Source organism: Salvia hispanica, chromosome 1 (assembly GCF_023119035.1).
Source record: "Salvia hispanica cultivar TCC Black 2014 chromosome 1, UniMelb_Shisp_WGS_1.0, whole genome shotgun sequence".
Lineage (NCBI taxonomy): Eukaryota > Viridiplantae > Streptophyta > Magnoliopsida > Lamiales > Lamiaceae > Salvia > Salvia hispanica.
In genome coordinates, this window is record NC_062965.1 from 37,038,498 (window position 1) to 37,056,381 (window position 17,884).

General features: G+C 40.9%; 3 protein-coding genes across 3 annotated transcripts; 1 reads left to right on the forward strand and 2 right to left on the reverse strand.

Annotated features, from left to right (window-relative positions):
• The first annotated feature begins 5,963 nt into the window (after nt 1–5,963).
• On the forward strand, nt 5,964–8,767 carry LOC125195692 (replication factor C subunit 3-like). Its single transcript, XM_048093857.1, has 10 exons — nt 5,964–6,956; nt 7,050–7,160; nt 7,358–7,535; nt 7,602–7,783; nt 7,860–7,996; nt 8,076–8,171; nt 8,266–8,335; nt 8,400–8,474; nt 8,590–8,635; nt 8,712–8,767. Exons 1-10 carry the CDS (start codon nt 5,964–5,966, stop codon nt 8,765–8,767), a joined length of 1,944 nt encoding a protein of 647 aa, XP_047949814.1.
• Nucleotides 8,768–10,529: 1,762 nt separating this feature from the next.
• LOC125202073 (epoxide hydrolase A-like) lies at nt 10,530–13,871 on the reverse strand. The gene is made up of 2 exons (XM_048100394.1): nt 13,081–13,871; nt 10,530–11,075 (listed from the first exon to the last, which is right to left on the reverse strand). The coding sequence occupies exons 1-2, from the start codon at nt 13,800–13,802 to the stop codon at nt 10,832–10,834; spliced, it is 966 nt and encodes a 321-aa protein (XP_047956351.1). The 5' UTR covers nt 13,803–13,871; the 3' UTR covers nt 10,530–10,831.
• Nucleotides 13,872–15,632: 1,761 nt separating this feature from the next.
• Nucleotides 15,633–17,588, reverse strand: LOC125190790. Its single transcript, XM_048091612.1, has 2 exons — nt 17,449–17,588; nt 15,633–17,071 (listed from the first exon to the last, which is right to left on the reverse strand). Exons 1-2 carry the CDS (start codon nt 17,509–17,511, stop codon nt 15,818–15,820), a joined length of 1,317 nt encoding a protein of 438 aa, XP_047947569.1. The 5' UTR covers nt 17,512–17,588; the 3' UTR covers nt 15,633–15,817.
• Nucleotides 17,589–17,884: the final 296 nt, after the last annotated feature.

Below are 17,884 nucleotides of genomic sequence, written 5' to 3' on the forward strand. Positions count from 1 at the left end.
TCATAGAAGAGGATCTCAGTTGGACTTCCTGATTCTAGACCAATAAGCATCATCACATTATTCTCGAAGTCATTTCTTCACTTAGTTCTGCTTATATTATACACTTACACAGGCACTAGAAAAATCAAAATATCACAAAATAACAGCCGTCAGCCAATTGGTACAAAAAGTTTCATTAGCGTTTCAAGTTAATACATTTCCTATACCCAAAGTTAAATAGTACTTACAATAAACAAAAAACAATGAATTCATTCAAAACAAAAACGAAACATTTTGTATGATTTATATAAACTTTAAATTTTTTTTACCAATTTGAAATATTTTTGTATGTATCTCATCAAGTTTTTTGAACCAATTTGAAATATTTTTGTATGCATCTCATCAACCATAACAAGAGCAAGATTAGAGAAAAGACCGTGGGAAAATCGGGTGACGGAAAGCAATCAGTGGAGAGCGAGAGAGAAGGGCTTGTATTGTATGACAAGCTAAAAGTCCTTCCTCGCAGTTGCAGACTTTCGTTGCATTCAATAATATTCATTTATCCTTGTATTTCTACCTCGGACTCCAAATTTCAGTCAACGTTTAGTGCTCCACTAATTGTACACTTTATGGCAATATGAAATTTAAAATTATGTACACTCAACTTTTTGCATTTTCCACTTTAATTGATTACCAAAAATTCAAACATGCATGCGTCCACCGAGCAAAATGACATTATTTGATTATAGTACTTAGTATAATAATATAGTACTTATACCGCGTCCGCTCTAGTGCTTGATTATAGTACTTAGTACTCCCTCCGTCCCCCATTAGCAGTCACAGTTTGACCAGGCACGGGTTTTAAGAAATGTAAAGAAAAGTTGGTTGAAAAAGTTAGTGGAATGTGGGACCCATTTTTTTATATTGGTTTTATAATAAAATGTGAGTGAAGTGAGTTAGTGGAATGTGGGACCTACTACCATTTATGGTAAAAATGAAGTATGACTCTTAATTGGGGACGGACCGAAATGGAAAAGTGTGACTCTTAATGGGGGACGGAGGGAGTATAATACTTATACTACTTTCTCAATCTCGTTAGAAGTAACAAAATATTTTTAGCATGACAGTATTATTTAGGTGAAGATAATAAAGTGACATAGAATAAAATAAAAAAGTAAAAAGAGAATAACATAACAAAAAACAAGAAGAAAATAAATTTTGTGAGTAAAAAAAGATAGTGGATAGAGAATATCCTTTTAGTATGAGTTTATATAAATGGTTAAACTAAAATCACTATTTGATGTGATCTTTATTATAAAATGAATTTAAATTTAGTATAAATGGTTGAAAATACTCTAAAAGATTTAAAACTGGACCAATTCGAGTTCCAAACTAAAATTTATCTATACTTCTAATGATATGCTATAATTTGTTAGAGATGTATGCGAGTCGTGAAATGCATGTTATGTTATTTATTTTGTTTGGCCTTACATGATTAAACATATTAAATAATATGTCGAATGAGCTTACTATTTATTAGTGGTTAATTATTGCGTTCATTGTCGAGTTTTATAACTCGAATCTTGATTTGTAATCAATTACATACTAATCGGTCAAGTTAACGAATTTGTTCAATATATGTTTGAGAAAATTGATGAAAACAAGCCAAAGCAGACAAGCACACCAAAGAGACATAATCGGTCGGGTAGGTATAAGAGCATCCGCAGTGTGGCGGATGATGCGATGGACAAAGCAGACAAGCACACCAAAGGGACATAATCGGTCGGGTAGGTATAAGAGCATCCGCAGTGGGGCGGACGATGCGACGGACAATGCATCGTCCATCGTATCATCCGCCACTGTGGCATCGCGGATGATGGGTTAACATGCTCATCGTCCGTCGCATCGTCCGCCACTGTGGCATCGCGGACAATGCCACGGACGATGCGAACGCATTTTCTTTTCTTTTTTTGAATTTTTTCCAAATTTTTTTTCTTATTTAAACACCACAATTCCAACCCATTTCACACACTCCAATTTCACATCTCTTCAATTATTCTCTCTCGTCACCTCAAAAATGAATCCCGCCGACTACGATTTGAGTACATCGGATGGCTGCAGACGGGCCTTGACTCGAGCCTTGTTCGATGCCGTTAATGAAGCCGCGGCGGAATGCTTGGCACAAATGCAGCGGGAGCAAAGGCAGCGGCGGTGGCGCGGGTCCCTCGCCCGATACAACGTCGGACGTATGTCCCGCGCGAGCACGACGTAGCCCACGAACGTCTATTCGCAGATTATTTTGCCGAGAATCCAAGGTGGGGCCCGAATGTTTTTTACCGCCGTTTTAGAATGAGCCGAGATCTTTTTTTCCGCATTGTGCACACGTTGGAGGGACGTGAGGAGTACTTCCAGTATCGGGAAGACGGGATCGGCAGACCCGGACTTACGCCGTTGTAGAAGTGCACGGTTGCGATCCGCCAGTTGGCCTACGGCACAACAAACCGAATATGTTCGACGAGTACCTTCATGTCGGGGAGACAACTGGCCGCGAATGTCTCAAGACTTTTTGTAAGTTAGTTGTGGAGGCTTTTGGTGACACATATTTGCGACGCCCGACTGCTGATGATTGCCAGAAGCTGATGAGGATGCACGAGACGGTGCACGGCTTCCCCGGGATGCTAGGGAGCATTGACTTTATGCACTGGCAGTGGAAGAACTGCCCGACGGCATGGAGAGGCCAATTTACCAGCGGCTACAAGGGTAGCCACCCTACGATGATCCTGGAAGCTGTCGCTGACCAACGCTTCTGGATCTGGCATGCCTACTTCGGTGTAGCCGGGTCGAACAACGACATCAACGTCTTCAACTCGTCCACCCTCTTCACGAATCAGTGCAGGGGTCGCGCACCGGCCATCGAGTTTACTGCCAACGGCCGCAAACATCATATGGGGTACTACTTGGCCGATGACATATACCCAAGGTGGCCTGTTTTTTTGAAGACGATCAGCTGCCCAATTGGTGAGAGGAGAGTCTTGTTTGCGGCAAAGTAGGAGTCCGCGCGGAAGGATGTGGAGCGGGCTTTTGGGGTGCTCCAATCGCGGTGGGCAATCTTGAAAGGTCTAGCGCGTTTCTAGTACAAGAAAGTCATCGCCGACGTCATGTATGCATACATCATCATGCATAACATGATAGTCAAACAAGAAGTTGGACATGTCACCGATTGGGTGGATGATGAAGCCAGACCTAGCTCCAGCACGACGACCCCGCCTGTCACTCGAGGATTACCGATGGGCTTCGGTGAGGTTCTACAGCGACAGAGCTCAATGCGCAGCCAACAAGACCATACTCAGCTCATGACCGACATGATTGAAGAAGTTTGGAACCGCAACCGCCGTTGAGAATTTGTAGTTTTTTTTTATTTCGTATTGTAATGTTTTAATTTTAATGAAATTAAAAAAAAAATTCCAAATTTTGAAGTATTTAAATATTTAAATAATAGATAAAATGTTTAGGGCGTCGCTTAGGGCGGGCTATAGTCCGACCCACTGCAGGTGGAATGGGCGGAGGATAAAATGCTGACGTTGTGTGCATAGGGCGTCGCTTAGGGCGGGCTATAGTCCGTCTCATTGTGGATGCTCTAACCTTGAAACCACCTGGTCTGGTAGCGGATGCAGAGTGAGAATGGACCAAATAAGTCACCCGACCGGATAGGTTCCTCGCGTTCCAGACCATAAAATTATGTGTGTTGCAAGACCAATAAAATGGAGTTCAAACAACAAATTTGATAAATATTAAAAAAGTACTCCATATGGCACATCGCACGATCTTTAAATGTTGAATGAAGTAAAATAAAATTTGCATTGGGGCTTAAATAATCTGAGTAAACATAGGACGAGAAAAATAGAGAGAGGTTAGTCTAAGGTACTAAAGTTATTAATGGACAAGATTTTATGATTTAGGGGAAAAACAACTTCTATTTGTGTTCAAATGCACAGGAAAAAGCAACTTTTTCACTGCAGTGCCGTTCCCATGCTTCTCTCAATTGTGCTACTTGGATTCAGCCGGAGTGTATTCCCCGATGATCTTATTGAATTCTTCATCAAACTCCTTGCCCAGCTCTATCGCTTCAGCCCTGTGCTTGCGCTTCACTTCGGATCTTCGCTCTTCATGGACTTTCATCAGATTGTCCCTCTTGTTGACAAACTCGTCCATCTTTTTGTCACACTTTGATCAGGTACGTATTTTAAGAAATGTAATGATAAATGAGTTGAAAAAATTAGAGAAACGTAGTTTAAACTTTTATGTACTTCCTCCGTCCCATATAAATAGACCATTTAGGGTTGACGCGAGTTTGAATGCTTAATTGTTAAAGTAAAAGAGAATGAGAAAAGTAGCTGAAATTGTATAGTGGATGGTGAGACCCATAAATAATACTCCCTCTGCCCGCCATTAAATGTCCCACTTTTTCTTTTTCGTCCGTCCGCCAATAAATGTCTCATTTCACGTTAACCATATTTGGTAAGTGTATTCCACATTCCACTAACTCATTCTACTCATATTTTATTATAAAATCAATATATAAAAGTAGGCCACATTCCACCAACTTTTCTACTCATTTTACCTCATAAAGTCAAACAATTTCTTAAAAACTGTTCCGGTCAAATATGAGACATTTAATGACAGACGGAGGGAGTAAAGTAAAGAGAAGAAAAAAAAGTTGTTATAAATGAATATGGATTATTTGTATGGAACAAAAAAAAAGGAAATATGATTTATTTTTAAAGCGCGGATGGAGTATTAGTTAATAAAATGTGAGTGTGAATGAGTTAGTTGAATATGGGGTCAACTACTAAAAATACTAAAAAGGGAAATATGATAAATAAAATGAAATGTGACACGTTTTATGGGACTGATGAAAATTGAAAAATGCGACATACTTTTTGGGACTGGGCATGAGTATAAAAATTTGAAGGACTCTTAATTCAATGTTGGCACTATTTGTGTATGTGTGATGTTTTGTTGGGAGTTCGTTCATGAGCACGTGTCATTTCTAATCTTTTGAATATGTACTGATTTACGACGAGAGTTTTGTTAGATGAAGCTAAATAGACGAGACTATCGAGGAGTTGTTTTTCTTGGGAGCATATTCTACTCTGTTTGATTACTTCATTTTTCTGGGTAAATAGGCTAATATCTTGTGAAACAGAGGGACGGACACAATTCATCAAACTTAGTAACAAATGTGATTGCTTTCGACTTTCTCTGCGGTTTTCTTTGGTTCTATATATTGATTACACCATTCTCTTGTATTCGTTCATATGCCTGTTATGCAACCTAAGTATATTCTTCATGGAAATTTAGCTTGGCTCGATATGGTACAAAAAATTATTCATTCAGATCATCATTAAATGTCTCATATTTGATCATCTCAGGTTTTGAACAATTATTTAACTTTGTGAAAAAAATAGATACTAACAGTTAGTAGACAGTGTATCCTATTTTATATATTAGTTTTATAATAAAATGTGAGTAGAATGAGTTAATGGAACGTGAGTCTATTTACCAAATATGAAGCAAATGAGACATTTATTGGCGGACAGTGGGAGAAGATGAAAATGGTGATTAAATGGATTAAACTAGCTGGCTGATCTGGTTATATATCTTGGTCTTGGCTGTCAAAACAAGAAAGTTGTAAGCAAAGCAGATGATTTAAATTAGCTCTATGAAAGCATTAGTAAGTCATAGTTAAAGCGATAATTTTGTTGTAACATTTGTTGTCTTGCAGCAATATTCCCTCCTTGCAGCATGAAATCACAAAGTCCAGCAACAAACAAAACAAATTAACCAACTGTGTTTTTTCGAAACACAATGCCATCTCTTACATTACATCGTCTATACCAATGTTTGGTCCTACTCCTCCTCGCACTCGCCGCCCTCTCCAACTATATACATTCACTATACTCCCCACCACCCTTTCCAAAAAGATGGAGGTGTCAATGCGCCCCAACCGAATTAGAAGCGGTTACGAGCCATCCGACACGGAAAACGAGCACGAGTACGAACACGAACACGAGTACAACAATGGCATCGCGTACGACCATATACGCAGCAGAAGCCCTCTGCCTACCTCCACTCCGAGCCCTGCTCGGAGAAGGCACAGCAAGTCCCCTTACCGACCGCGCACCAACGCTGATCTCCCGCGCAGAACCTACTCTGATCTCCGCATGTCCGTCTCCCAACGCAGGCACGCCAACGGGAACGAAGACTGCCCCTTCTCGCAATCCGAGCGCAGGACTAATAATATCCACCGCAACGAGAGCCCATTCTCAGCATCCGAGCGGAGGAGATACGCTTCTCCTTTAAAGGACGACGCGAGTCTAGGGCGGAAGGAGCGGTCTAGTGGCTACAGCAGAAGGGCCGCATCCGCTCCCCGGTCGAGGCTGAGGCCGAGAAGCAAGGAGATGAACATGGAAGACCAGAAGCTGCCTTCTGTTGGAGAGATCAATGAAATGGTCGCCAATGCTAACATGAGGTCCAATGGAGGAGGAGTTAACTTAGACAGCATGGACTCCATCTTCTTTTCCCGCGCAGCGAATCAGCCGTCTGCTCTGCCTAAGCCGCCCGGTAGAAGCTCTGCCTCTTCCACTAATCGGAATTCTAACTGGAGCTCTCTTATGAGCAGGCAGAGTAGTAACATAAGTGACACAAGCGGGCGGACGAGTGGCAGCACTGCCAGATTCGTGGCGAGCAGAAGGAAGAATCAGTCAGAAACGACATGGTTTCTGTGCATCAAGAAGGGCTCTTGCAAGACCTCTAACAAATCGCCGGTGAAGGAGAGGCCATTCAACGAGGCTTCTTTTATTAGTAAGGCGGTCGTGGTTGAGAGCTTGAGGCCGCTCTGGGCTGATAAGCATCAGCCTCTTACCTTGACCGGATTCGCTTGCCACAAGAATGAAGCTCAGCTTCTTCTCCAGCTCGTGAGTAGTTTCGTTCGTGTACGGATTATAATCAAATGAACATAAATTTAAAGGCCGTGTCAATGATTGCTTTTTTGTTGATTGTGCTACCAGGCGAACAGTGAAATGTTTCCGCATATTTTGCTCAAAGGTCCGCCCGGTACTGGTAAGAAGGCTCTCACGTTGGCTCTTCTCCGCGAGCTATATGGTGATCCTGTTTGGAATGTAAGGTTTCTTTTTTTTTATCATGACATAATTGTAATGGAAAAATTGGATGCCTAATTAGCTAAAAATGTGTTTTCTCTGATATGCAGATATCTCATGACTTGAGATACTTTCACATTTTGGTAAGTGTATGAAGATAATTAACCTTTTGTTGCTATTTTCTTAAATTTTGTGTCAATCTTGAGTTATATGAACAGGAATCGAGGCCGATCCAAGTAGTCGTCCCTGTAAGTTCGAGTCCTCACCATGTGGAACTCAATGTCTACACAGAGTCCAAAGCCGCATATGCACTGACAGCTCTAGTGAAGCAAATCAGTAGCGAGTATGCCGTCATTCCTGAAATCAGTGTAGCTCCTAACAAGGCACATTACAAAGGTCTATGTCTATTCATCCAAAAATTTCTACCAATTTCATCAAATTATTAACAGTTTTTATTTGCAGTATTGGTTCTATATGATGTTGACAAGGCTGCAGAGAACATACAACATCTCATAAAATGGATCATGGACTGTTACTCGGATTGTTGCAAACTTATCCTTTGCTGCGAGGACGACACAGACGTCCTCGACTCTGTCAAGAGCCGCTGCAAAATCATCAATATCGAACCCTCCACAACTCATCAAGTAAGTGCATAAATTTTTATGCATCAATAACTTCCTATTTCAACAAAATTTTAAAGCTTTAGTGTATTCGACTTAGGTAATGGAGGTCCTCATCCAGATTGCCAAGAAGGAAGGTTTTGAACTATCCACAGGTTTTGCTTCAAAGATTGCAAACAAATCAAAGCAAAATTTGAGGAGAGCAATCATGGCACTTGAAGCATGCAAATTGCACAAGTAAGACAATGACTAAGATAAATATGTTGATATTACTGTTTTCAGTGCAAATGAAACAAATTAATATTTCATTTTTCAGCTATCCTTTTGCAGATGACCAACACATACCCGTTGCGTGGGAAGAGGCCGTTGTGGAACTTGCTGCCGACATTTTGGCAGATCCTTCTCCAAAGAGGTAGGTAGCCCAACTCTTCCATTTTATAGAAAAACTAAACATTTTATCCACTCATATATTAACATCTACATATCCTCTGACTAAACTTGTTTAGGTTATTGACTGTGAGAGGAAAGATTCAAAAAATTCTGGCAGATTTTGTCCATCCAAAACTAGTACTCCTGGTAATTTATCGATCAGATCATATACATTACTTGAAAACTTATGTCTAACTTACTTTTTTCCCAGAAACTCGTTGAACAACTCCTCCGAGGAGTCGATGCCAGTTTGAAAAGGGAAATATACTATTGGTATGCATACTATGTAAGTCTAATGCTCTTTACTTCACCACTCTTGTTTCATTTGAGACTTATCTAAAAGAGCAAACACAGACATAGGAAAATGAAAAAGAAACAATGTCTTATGATTACTTGTGCAGGATAAGAGACTCCCTAGTGGAGCAAGTGCTTTACTCAAGTTAGAAGGTAACTATGTTTCCAATATTTATGGCTATGATAATACTAACATGTAATTAATCAATGGTAGATTTTGGCGTTGCAGAATTTGTGGCAAAGTTTATGAGCATATACAGGAAGAGTTCCAACAATCGGCGTTAGTTAATCTGTACTGCATGGAGAAGATACACTGCATTCAGCCATGGGGAAGGGGAAGGGGAAGGGGAAGAGTTCCCTATTTCTAAGAAGAGATATATACAAATGTGAAGAGCCGAGAACAGTCGACCAATTTTTTTTCGATTAACATGATTTAATCGGTCCCTGCTGATATGCCTTTGTATAACTCCTTTATTTCAGATAAGGCATGATCGATCGATACATTGGTATCTCAGATACAAATTATCACGAAATACTACGATTGACCACGCACATTTAGTGGTTGTACAAATAAGAGCATGGAAGACAATTTTTATGAGATTCATTTTTTTCAGAAATTGTAATTTTATGAGTTTAAGTGCTTCGCTCTAATAATACACTAAACTCCATCTACGTCAATAATGCACGCTTAATGCTTTGATCTTATCGAAGATAATAGAAGTTGTGCATTGTATGTACACAAATCTCATGCATCACTATCTTAATATGCAAAGATTAAAACAAAATAGATATGTGTATATGCACGATGCCAAATCTAAGGATTAGAAACCAATGACATTTGATGAGAACAAACCAAGTTAGTTGTCCACTTGTCCTAATGAAACAAGACAAAGCATGTCTTAGCAAAAAGGACGGATAATCCCAGAAGATGATTCATCAATAATCTCATTTTTTTTGGTCTTAGATGATTAACCACAACGATTGAGTTTTGGCATGGTTTGGAAAATTAACACATAGCCAGTTGTTGCGATGGTCCAAAAGACTGCTGTATCGGCTTAGCCATTGTACTTTCAATCATTTTTTTTTGTATGCGTGTAAGCTCATGGGGAAAAAGGTTGCTATATTTGATATACACTTGATAAACCTATGTTTTTGTACTGCAAACCACACATGAAGAAGAACAAATGTTATTTTCTTCGTTTCATTAGAGATCTGGAATAAAACATTTGTTTGGTAACCCCGTTCGGAACTATTTGCTTGACAATGACATAATTCTTCATTGGGCATTGGGCATTAGTTCCAATACCAATACCATCGTCTATTCCAATGTTTAGTCCTCCTATGAGGGACATGCATCATCTATCCCAATATCTCATTACATTTGTTTCATTGAAAAACGTCGCATGAGGGACATGCGTAGCACATTATCTAGGAAGTTTAAAAAACACAATACATTTATGGAATTGCATTAGTGTCCTAGCACACAAAAAGAAATAACCCGGCTAGGAGCGATAATTTATGGTGGAGATATTGGAACCAACCTTTAATCGAACCTCTCATTGGACATCTATTACGCAAGGTACAAGTATATGGATAGTCATGCACATATGGATGCGGAAAATTATCCAAAAAATTGTGGGAAATTAATTTAAACAAGCAAATTAATCCAAGCAACATGTGTAACAGAAAAGTAGTGGTAGTGCTAGCAATGGCGATGGTGATAGTAGTAGTAGTAATAGTAACCGGTAGTTATCCTAAATCTGTTGTTGAAAATGATAAGACAAAGTTTAGTATGATAGATAACTTATCTATTTTGAAATTATGACCAAAAATGAGTTAAAATGAGTATTCGTTTATTAAAAGCAAAACAATCGCAAGTGTAGATTAGCTTATAAACAAGTGATATACAGTCTATAATGGAAATGCATGTATTTTAAGGAGCGAAATTAGATCCAACATCAAATTTATTCTCAAACTAGTAATTCAGTTTCTAGTTAGTATACATTAGCTTAATAAGGAAATACTACTATATAGATACAACCCTCTAGAATTCATGCAATCCTAAAATTCAACAAAAAAAACATCATTCAAACAGCAATCACCCCTCATTTGATTACAAACCTGAAGAATTCTTGATGCATTTATAGCACCTAAGAATATACAACATCCATCTACACTTCACACTAAACTCCAAGCAAAAAGATCCAAAGTTATACCAGAAAATGTGACCCACAAACCGAAGTCCCATTTCCAAAAGTATCATTAGTGTAGGCGGAATTAGATGAAGTGAATCCCATATGTGAAGTCGCATTATTTGGAATGGGATTATCATACATTGAGAAGAATGAATCAAGAGTGTTTAAGAATGAAGGACAAAATCTCTTGGGAAACTTGGTGGGCCCTCTCTAAGTGAATGAAGTGATGGCCATCAAGTATGACGATCTCATGATCTGGAACTATAGTTTTGAAGGTGGAGCTCTGTATATACTCCTTTGTACCACCGCTTTTAAATCCCATATCCTTGTCCCCCACAATCAGCTTCGCTGGAACTCCGATCTTCGCCCCTTGCCACGCCGCCAGCACCTCCCAATTCCTATCATCAATTACAAACCTAATTTATAATCAATTACATGGATAGATTAACTGATTAAGAGCATCCGCAATGGTCGGCTAGCGACCGGCTAGCCGATTCGTCGCGCTAGCCGATCGGCTAGCCGAACCATTGCGACCGGCCAGCGCGAAATCGGCGAGCGCATCGGCGTGGGCTGGCCGATCGCTCGTCGCTAGCCGATCCGCTGGCCGATCGGCTAGCCGCCATTGCAGGCGGCCCGATCGGCCAGCGGTGTTTTCCGATTTTTTTTTTTTTTTTTTTAAAACCTATATAAACGCGATTTTCGTTTCATTTTCATTTGCACCACTTGTTTTAACGAGTTTTCTCTCTCTCTAACTTTTGTTCAAGAGCATCATCGAGCGATGGATCACGCGGGTGGTAGCGGTAGCGGTAGTGGTGGGGATCCTGAGGAGTACGAACGGAGGATGAACGAGGCTATGGAGGCCTACATGAACCGCGGGATGGAGCGGTACATGCGTATGGTGGAACAGCAGGCGATACCTCGCCCTCCTCCACCAGTTGTCCACCACCGAGCGGTGATTGATCGGGATCACGTAGCTGCACATCGCGGCTGTACGAGGACTACTTTGCAGAGTACCCGCGGTTTCCGCCAACATGTTCCGGCGGCGTTTCAAAATGCGCAGGGAGTTGTTTATGCGCATCGTTAGGGCATTGGAGCGTCAATATATGTGTTTCCGCTTCAGGCACGATGCGGCTGGCAGACCCGGCCACACCCCTATCCAAAAGTGCACGGCGGCAATCAGGCAGCTTGGCCTACGGAGGCGCGGCAGACATGTGGGATGAGTACCTCCATATCGGTGAGTCGTCACCGAAATGTCCGAAGGAGTTCTGTGGGGGCGTGATCGGCATTTTCGGTGAGCAAGTACCTTCGAAGCCCTACTCCCGAAGATTGTCGGAATTTGATGCAGATGCACGGGGAGAAGCATGGGTTCCCCGGGATGTTAGGCAAAGCATAGGATCGTATGCATTGGGAGTGGAAGAAGCTGTCCGATTTGCCTGGAAGGGGGCCTACACGACCGGCTACAAGTCAAAGAACCCCACGATAATCCTCGAGGCCGTAGCTGATTACCGGCTGTGGATCGGCATGCGTATTTTGGGGTAGCCGGGTCGAACAACGACCTCAACGTCCCGAACTCGTCTCCCCTCTTCAACGAGAAGTGCCAGGGCGTCGGTCCAGCCGTCTCATTCGTGGCCAACGGCAACCGGCATGATATGGGCTACTACTTGGCGGATGGGATATACCCTCGGTGGCCGGTCTTTGTGAAGACGATCCGACAAACAAGTGATGAAAAGAAGGCCTACTTTGCGCAACGACAGGAGTCGGCGCGCAAGGACGTGGAGCGCGCATTTGGTGTGCTCCGGTCTCGATGGGCGGCAATCAAGGGCCCAACGCGTTTGTGGGATGTCGGATGCGTTTCCGAGATAATGGACGCCTGCATTATTCTCGCACAACATGATCGTCGAAGACGAAGGCGTACAACTGACTAGTTGGGTCGGTGACGATGAAGCCGGTCCAAGCCACGGAACGGCCACCCCTAGTGTGCGACAGGGGGTACCCCTCGATGAAGCCGGCCGACTCAAGGAATTTGCAAAGCATGCGCCAAGTGGATACTCATATTCAACTCCAAAAGGATATAATTGAAGAGTTGTGAGCACGGAGGACTGCACGACGATAGTTTTTTTTCTTTATTATGCATGTACTTTTTTTTTTTTATCTATGTAACTTTTTAAAATGCAATTAATGAATTTTCCCGTACACGTGTCTAAATTTAATTCCGTATTTTAATCGTAATTTTAATTCCGTAAATCTAGTATATTTTGAATTGTTTTTATTGCGGCTGGCTTATGGCTGGCCTAAATCTGACGTGGCAGGTGGTTTTTTTAGTGTTGATGACGTGGCAGAGGAGAGAATGGCTGGCCTATGGCTGGCCTACCGACCATTGCGGATGCTCTAACACAGACTCACAAGTCTAGGGCTCGATAATAGTTGAATCCGCCAGTGAACCCGGACTCTTGGAATTTATCGGCAAACACCTGAATCTCCTCCTCCGTGATCCACGGCGGCGTCACCGCCGGCGTCTCTAGGTAATCGACGATTTCCATTCCAGGAGGCGCAATTAGCATCTCCGCCTTGTTGATTAGCAGGAATTTCTTCATCACCGTCGCGCAATCGTACCTCGACAGCGCCCTCTCCGCTCTCCCCGCTTCCTGGAACTGGCAGATGTAGAATTCATCTCCAAACATCTGCCTCATCGATTCAAGCGGTTTGACATCAGTAAAGCGCGGAGCGAAGGGAACGGAGAGAGCGACGATTCCTCTGACTCGATCGGGGCGGAGCAAGGCCAGATGCCAGGCGGCGACGGCTCCCCAGTCCGTCCCCACGACGTACGCCTGTTGAGAGGAGAAGTGGTCGAGGAGGGAGATGAGATCGGCGGTGATGTGGAACCAAGTGTAGGAGGAAGGAGAGAGAGGGGCGTCGGAGTCGCCGAAGCCTCGCAGATCGGGAGCGACGGCGTGGAAGCCGTGAGCGGCGAGGAAGTCGATCTGACGGTGCCAAGAGAACCACGTCTCCGGGAAGCCGTGGAGGAGTAGCACCAACGGTCCAGATCCTTTCTCAGCTACGTGCATCGATATTCCGTTGCCTTTTACTGTTTGATGATTTACATCTATTCCCATCATCATCATCATCGTCCGCCGCCGCTTGCTTCTAATCTCGCTCTACTTTAAATCTCAATCAACGACTCTTGTGTTTGCTATTTCCGGTGGACTAATAAATTTATTAGTGCTGTACATTTTAATAGTATTAAAAAAAGCTTCATTCATTATCACTCTCATATTTTTCCCTCTAAACTGCAAGAAATTTATTTTATTAATAGTATTACATAAATTAAAAAGTAATCTTTTCTAAGCTATAGAAAAACGACGTAAAGATAATTCTCCCCGTTTCATAAAAATATGTGCATATGATATATCACGAGATAAAATTAGTGAAATAAAAAAGAAAATGAGAGATTAATTAAAATAGTGATAGTGGATATTGGACCTTATTATTATTTATTATTTGTGTTTTAATAATGGTATACGTCATAAAATAACTTGATGTGTATGGTAATAAACTGAAATAATTTTTCATAAATGCAAATGTCCATATTTTTATGGTATAACGAAAATAGATTGTCCATATATTTTTATGCTACGAGGGAGTATTATATCCACATGTTATGGAAAAATATGTTGTACTTCCTTTGTCTCCTAAAAATAGAAACTTTTTTTGTCCTCTAAAATAGAAATTTTTTATTTAAGGAAATTTATTTCTCTCTAATAAGGTGAGATCTATTTTTCACTAACACACTTTTCTTTCTATCTCTCTTACTTTGCCAATTTTATATTAAAACTTATGTTGTTTACTTTACCAATTTTGCATTAAACTTGTGTTATTTCCAAAGTTTCTATTTTTGGGGTAGGAACATACTCCCTCCATCCCACAAAGATTGTCCCATTTTTCTATTTCCGTCCGTCCCACAAAGTTTGTCTCATTTCAATTTACCATTTTTTGTAGTGGACCTCATATTCCACTAACTCATTCATACTCACATTTTATTATAAAACTAATACTCCCTCCGTCCCGAGTATTAGACTCAATTCTTTTAGGCACATGATTTAAGGAATTGATATTTAAATAGTTAAAGTGGAGAGAGTAAAGTATGAGAGGGGAAAAAGTAAGGGGAGAGAAGAGAGAAAAAAGTAGGTGGAGAATAAAATAAGATAGATGCTTTTTGCTAAAAAAAGAAACGAGTCTAATATGTTGGGATATCCCAAAAAGGAAAGTTGGTCTAATACCTTGGGACGGAGGGAGTACTTTAAAAGTATGACCCACATCCCACCAACTTTTTCAACTCATTTTTTATTACATTTCTTAAAACTCGTGCCGGGTCAAAGTAGGACTATCTTTGTGGGACGGAGGAAGTATTATCTCTTCTGAAATTAAGATTGATAAAAGAATAGGACAAAAGTTACAAAATTAAAACTCATATGAAGAATGTTATTTGAGTCATGTATGTGACACTACTACTTTAACTTCCGTTGCTATGTTTTATCATCATCCGTCAATAATTTAAATTGTTAAGTAGATAAACAACATAAGAACGACAAGAAAATTGCATCCTTAAATAGATAAAAGACAGACTGATCAATCAAGAGAAAATGTGTAGTAATTGTAAACTGGTTTGGTATCAGAGTAATAACGCGATCGAGTAATGGCTCTTTTATTAAAACAAATTAACTTTAGAAATAAGGAGAGATACCCAAATGCCATATATTTATAGTTTAAACAAACAAAAGTATCATGATCATTTTTCAAAACCTTTCACTTCCCATAATATGATAATAATCACAAGAATCAAAAAATATTTCCACTTCCCCAAGCATCACAAACTCTATTACCTTCATTTCGACAAATATATAATGAAAGAAGTTTGTAGCAACGAAACTAGTGTTAATAAATGTTGCAAGCAGAAATGACAGAGGAAATCTGTTTGATCAAAATCTTGGAGATTCAAGATAGTACTTTGCCCTTTGCAGTAGTTGGTCTATAAGTAAAAGGGCTAATACAGCATATTAACATAAATTATCATCCATTGATTTTGAAAATCCAACTAAGCATAGTAATATTAATAGCACAGGATAAGATAAGAGGTGGTGTGCTAAAGAAGACCTTGCACCAATGACTGAGCTGCAAGAGCTTTTATTCCAGCCCTGATATCCATAGCCATCATTGTGCATTCCTTGGCCATTGCCTCATTCCCTTCCTTCTCCCTCTTTGCTGCTGCTATCTTCTTTTGAATCAATGCAATATGTCTCTCATTCATTTCTATCACCTCCTCAATCCTCTCATTAGCCTCCCTGCACTTTGCTGCCTTTTCCTTCACCAACAAGTATTTCTCAGCATCCTTGTTTGCCTCGTAAATCCTCTCCACCTTCTCGAGAATCCACCGCACGTTGAACTTCTGCTTCTCATAATGGTAGAGCTCGTCAAGCATTTCGTTTATCTCAGCGTACGCGATTTCAGCCAGCTTCCTCTGCTTGAGCCTTTGGTATATGTTGCACAGGCGCTCGAGGAAGAGGGAGACGATGATGGAAGGAGACTTGACTCTGCTCTCTGCAGTGATATCACCATACTTGTCGAATATAGCTCCAACTAAAGCAGCAATCTCCGGCTTCACTTTGTGGCCACGGATGCACAGAGCAGACTCCACTCCATCTTCGTCATCATCATCTTTAGGCCTTTTAGCAAACTCTGTCAAGTTAAGGCTACGGGAGGCGCTAAGGCAGCGGTTGTTGGTTGAAGGACCATCGTAGGTTTTGCACTTCGTTAGGATATGCTCGTCGTGTGGCACCACCACCCCCGGAGGCTGAAATTGGCCATCCACGTCGCGTTGAGGAGGCACGACATTGTTCTCAGAAGCCTCAATTTTGTCTGCATCATCTTCGGGCCCTACAGCAGTCTTCCACGGAAGCTGAAAATGGCAATCTCCGTCGAGTTGAGAAGAATTGACATTGCTCTCAGAAGAGATATCAGCAATCTCTGTCTTCACTTCCTCTGCATTCTCTTTGTGGCCTGTAGAAAACTCTGTGGAGTTCAAACACGAAATGCTCGAGGGATCATCGTGTGTTTTGCTCTTCTGGATGACTGCTGACATATCCGGTAGAGGCTGAAAATGGCCATCTAAGCCTTGCTGAGGCACTTCAGCTTGTGAAGTGTTTGTGGCGCAGAGGCCATCCGTATCCGTGGTGTGCTGAATGAGAGGATCAGGAGAGACCGGTGACTCAGGTTGTCTGAGAACTCGTAACGCTGGTCTAAAGACGAGGCTTGGGGTGATGCTTCGCGCAGATATAGGGAAAAACACTGGAGCGGCTGACGACAGTCTCGTTGGGCACCTAGAACGCAAAGGATTGTCCTACACAGATAGAGGAAGTGCAAATTTATGTAAACAAGAACATAATAAAGGTATTTCAATTTTCAAGTAGCAAAATTATGCAGAATATCAAGCATTAGTTCACTTTTCTCTAGAGTTGGTTAGTTTTTGCTTGAGATTAACAACAATATTTAGATCTTCAAACATATAAAGTTGCTTATGTGAAAAAGACCTTATTTCTTTCTCAAATAACATGGATTAACATGAACAATTTTTCTTTACATCTTTAAATTATGAGAAGTTTTAACCACTGAAAATGGTAGAAAGAGGGATGGAACCGGCAAATGTTTCTTCATTACATTATTTCTCACTGAAAATAAAATAAATTAAAAAGAAAAGGAGTGTAGCTTTTTTCGAACCTGAGTAGGAAGGGTTTCTTGGGGTGGTGCTTTTCTCTTTCTTCCTGGTGTTGCTCCTTTCATCTGGATGAGGAAAATCGAAAATGGAGGTAAGAGTGAAAGGGGGGTTTGGGTTTGGGTTTTGGTTTGGGGGATTATGGTTTTACTCACACAGAAATGAAATGGGATTGCTTCTTTTAGTTCCTCCAATAAGGATCATTTTACTCCTATTTTTGGCAATGCTTGTTTCAGTAAGTATAACCAGGTGTCGTCTTACTATTGCATGCATTCCAATGCAAAAGGTGTGTATTTTCACTGATTTGATTTGATTCCTCAGCTGATCAACACTCTTGTCCTTTAGTGATTAAATACGATGTAATACACCTTAGTTAGATTTTTAACATCAACTTAAATGGCAATGAAGAAATATAGGATTAAGAGTATCAACTTTGAAGAG